Genomic DNA, 2,872 nt, shown 5'->3' on the forward strand with positions numbered 1-2,872 from the left:
CTATCGTGTGCAGTGCGAATCAACTCTACGATGCGCTTTCGGTCAAAGTTTTCAATCCACCTCTTGTGAGGTCTTCCTCGTGGTCAAGATCCGTCTATAGTTCTTTCAAGGGAGATTTTTGGTAGACGGTCGTGGCCCATTCTCTTGAAATGCCCGAGCCATCGCACTTGTTGTCGTTTGATTTTATTTAGGATTGTGTCGGGGGACTTCAGACGTCTTCACACCTCCTCATTGGTCACATCTTCAGTGTAGGTGATTCTTGCGATGCGACGGAGACATCTCATCTCGAATGCAAGTAGGTTGCGCTCATTTTCGATTTTTAGGGTCCAGGTCTCACACCCATATATAGCAATCGGCACAATCAGGCTGTTGAAAAGTTGAACTTTCAGCTGGTTCGACAGGTTTCGGCATTTCCAGATATTTGTGAGCCTTTTAAAACTGGAGCTAGCAAGAGCTAGGCTGCGTTTGATGTCGGAGGTATGACAATTGTCCGCTGTGAAGAGACTGCCCAGGTAGACAAATTGGTCGACCGTTTTAGCTGTCTGGCCGTCAATCATTATGGAAGGAGTAGCGGCTTGTTTTTGGCGTGACGTGACCATAACTTTTATTTTTTTGGCGTTAATTTGCATGCCAAAAGGTTTTGTGGCTTCGTTGAGACAGTCTGCTAGTCTTTGGAGATCAGCGGCCGTTGTAGAGAGCTGGTCGATGTCGTCGCATAGGCGAGCTTGTTGACTAGGACTCCACCTATTTTGGCTCCATGTTCGTCTGGTATCAGTGACAGTATGGCGTGAAGAAACAGGTTGAACAGGTGAGGCGACAGAATACATCCTTGTAAGACTCCCGAGGATGTTGAGAATTCATCAGAGAGTCCATCAATGGTGAGTATCCGGCTTCTGGATTGACTGTATATATTCTCAATAATCGTGACGATTTGGTCGGGGATACCGTAATGTCTTAGGATGTGCCACAGACCTTTCCTCCAGATTAAATCGAAGGCTTGCCAAAAGTCAATAAAGAGATGATATAGGTCTCTGTTGAACTCGACAAAGCGTTCCATGAGCTGACGAACGGTGAAGATTTGGTCAATGGTCGATCGTCCAGGTCGGAAGCCAGCTTGGTATTCACCCAGAACGGAGGCTGTAATTGCTTGGATTCTACGTAGGAGAATTCTGGTCAGTATTCTGGTTTGATGACTGGTCAAGCTGATCGGGCGGTAGTTCTCACACTCTCTTCTTGAGTCTTTTTTGTGGATTGGAACCACTGCTGCCTTACACCATAGCTGTGGGACGTGGCCCGTTGACCATGCGGCTGACACAACTTTGTGGTACAATTCGACGACGTCCTCTGAGTCAATGTTAATTAGTTCAGCAGTGATACCGTCCGGTCCTGGGGCCTTCCCTCGTTTCAGGGATCTTATCGCTGCCTCAGTTTCTGATTTTAAGAGTGGTGGTGGAGGTTCTCGATCATTAATGGGGAAGGAGTTTAGGATGCTGGGATTGGAAATGATCTGCAGATTTAATTTATCTTCAAAATATTCCTTCCATCGTTCGAGTTTCTTTTTTGCGTCGTTAATGGGATTGTTTTGTTTGTCTAGGATTGCTGTGGAGACGGGATCTTTCCTGCTAGACAGTTCACGAACTGTTTTGAAGAGTTTTTGACTGTTTCCGTTCACTGTAAGGATTGGGGACATAGCTCACAGCAGAAGAATATTTGTCCTTCACACCAGATCTTCAGCAAAGATCCTTTGAATATTGTTACAAGATGATCAAAGGCGCTGTATTAGCCATATTTTTGTCTTCTTCAATTTTAGACAGTCGCGACAAAGTCTCGGCAAGTCTCAATTGAAGCTCTTCTTCCGTGGTAGACTTAGGAACTAGAGTCTTTGAGTTTGCAGGATAAGTGGTTGTCAAGGTACCACTGTTACCAACGTCTTCAGTCACTGAAAATTGGTTTCGTGCACTGGAAGATGTACAAGGCCTTACTTGTAAAGGCCTTGAGTTCAAGCGTCTCTGTTCTTGCAGCCTACGGTAAATTCGGTGATTTAATTCTCTTATAGATCTTCCGAAATCAGAATCTTTTACATCTTTTTCAGCTATAGATATATCTTTTATATATATATCTTTTCTATATATATGATAGTTCGACAAACGGTATATATGCTCATACAACTTGTCGCTTATTTCTAAGACTTTTATGCTACCATTATCAAACAAAAAATCTAACAATATTGTTGCTTTATATACATGCTTCCAACAATAAACATCCTTAATTCTCTTTTCAACCACTTTCATTACTTTATGAACTGCTAAGCTGTCAAAAGTAAGGCTTGCCACCTTTTTCATCATCTTAGGATCGGGATCAGATTCTATACTTTTAGATGTTACTTCCCTAACTAATATTTCGACAGAACTGTACCCTAATAGAATGTTCTTAATCTTCCGTTTCAAAGTTCCACCAGACATTTTATAATTGCTTCATAATGCAGACTTCCTAGGTATGTAAGTGATAATTCTTGTCTACCTATCTAGAATCAGGGATTCTGACAACATTTAATTCCATAACAAAAATACATAGAAATTTATCATCTTATTCATGTAATTTTAGAAATATATTTGCATCTACGAAATACCCTTAAATTAGCCTGATAATTCTTAAAGAAAGTTCTTTCTGTCAAAGCATAGTCCTACATCTTAACGATCGCCACAGATCCGATGAATGTCTTCCGTAACGTCATCTTCTATTTTTATTGGTATATATAATCCAATATGGGTTAAATGCAAATGAATAAAACAAAGCAAATGCTACAAAAAAAGTAATTGCTACAGAAGCAAATGCTACAAATAAAGTTTTTGATTATTTAATGGTTTATTTC

General features: G+C 40.9%; 1 protein-coding gene across 1 annotated transcript; it reads right to left on the bottom strand.

Moving 5' to 3' along the window:
* Positions 1–1,754: 1,754 nt before the first annotated feature.
* Positions 1,755–2,462, bottom strand: LOC136033478 (epsin-3-like). The gene has a single exon (XM_065714226.1). It carries the CDS (start codon positions 2,460–2,462, stop codon positions 1,755–1,757), a length of 708 nt encoding a protein of 235 aa, XP_065570298.1.
* Between the last annotated feature and the right edge of the window lie 410 nt (positions 2,463–2,872).

Source organism: Artemia franciscana, chromosome 12, assembly GCF_032884065.1.
Source record: "Artemia franciscana chromosome 12, ASM3288406v1, whole genome shotgun sequence".
In the NCBI taxonomy this organism is placed as follows: Eukaryota; Metazoa; Arthropoda; class Branchiopoda; order Anostraca; family Artemiidae; genus Artemia; species Artemia franciscana.

Coding starts and splice junctions, on each gene's coding strand:
- LOC136033478 (XM_065714226.1), bottom strand. CDS start 2,462: ATGTCTGGTGGAACTTTGAAACGGAAGATTAAGAACATTCTATTAGGG.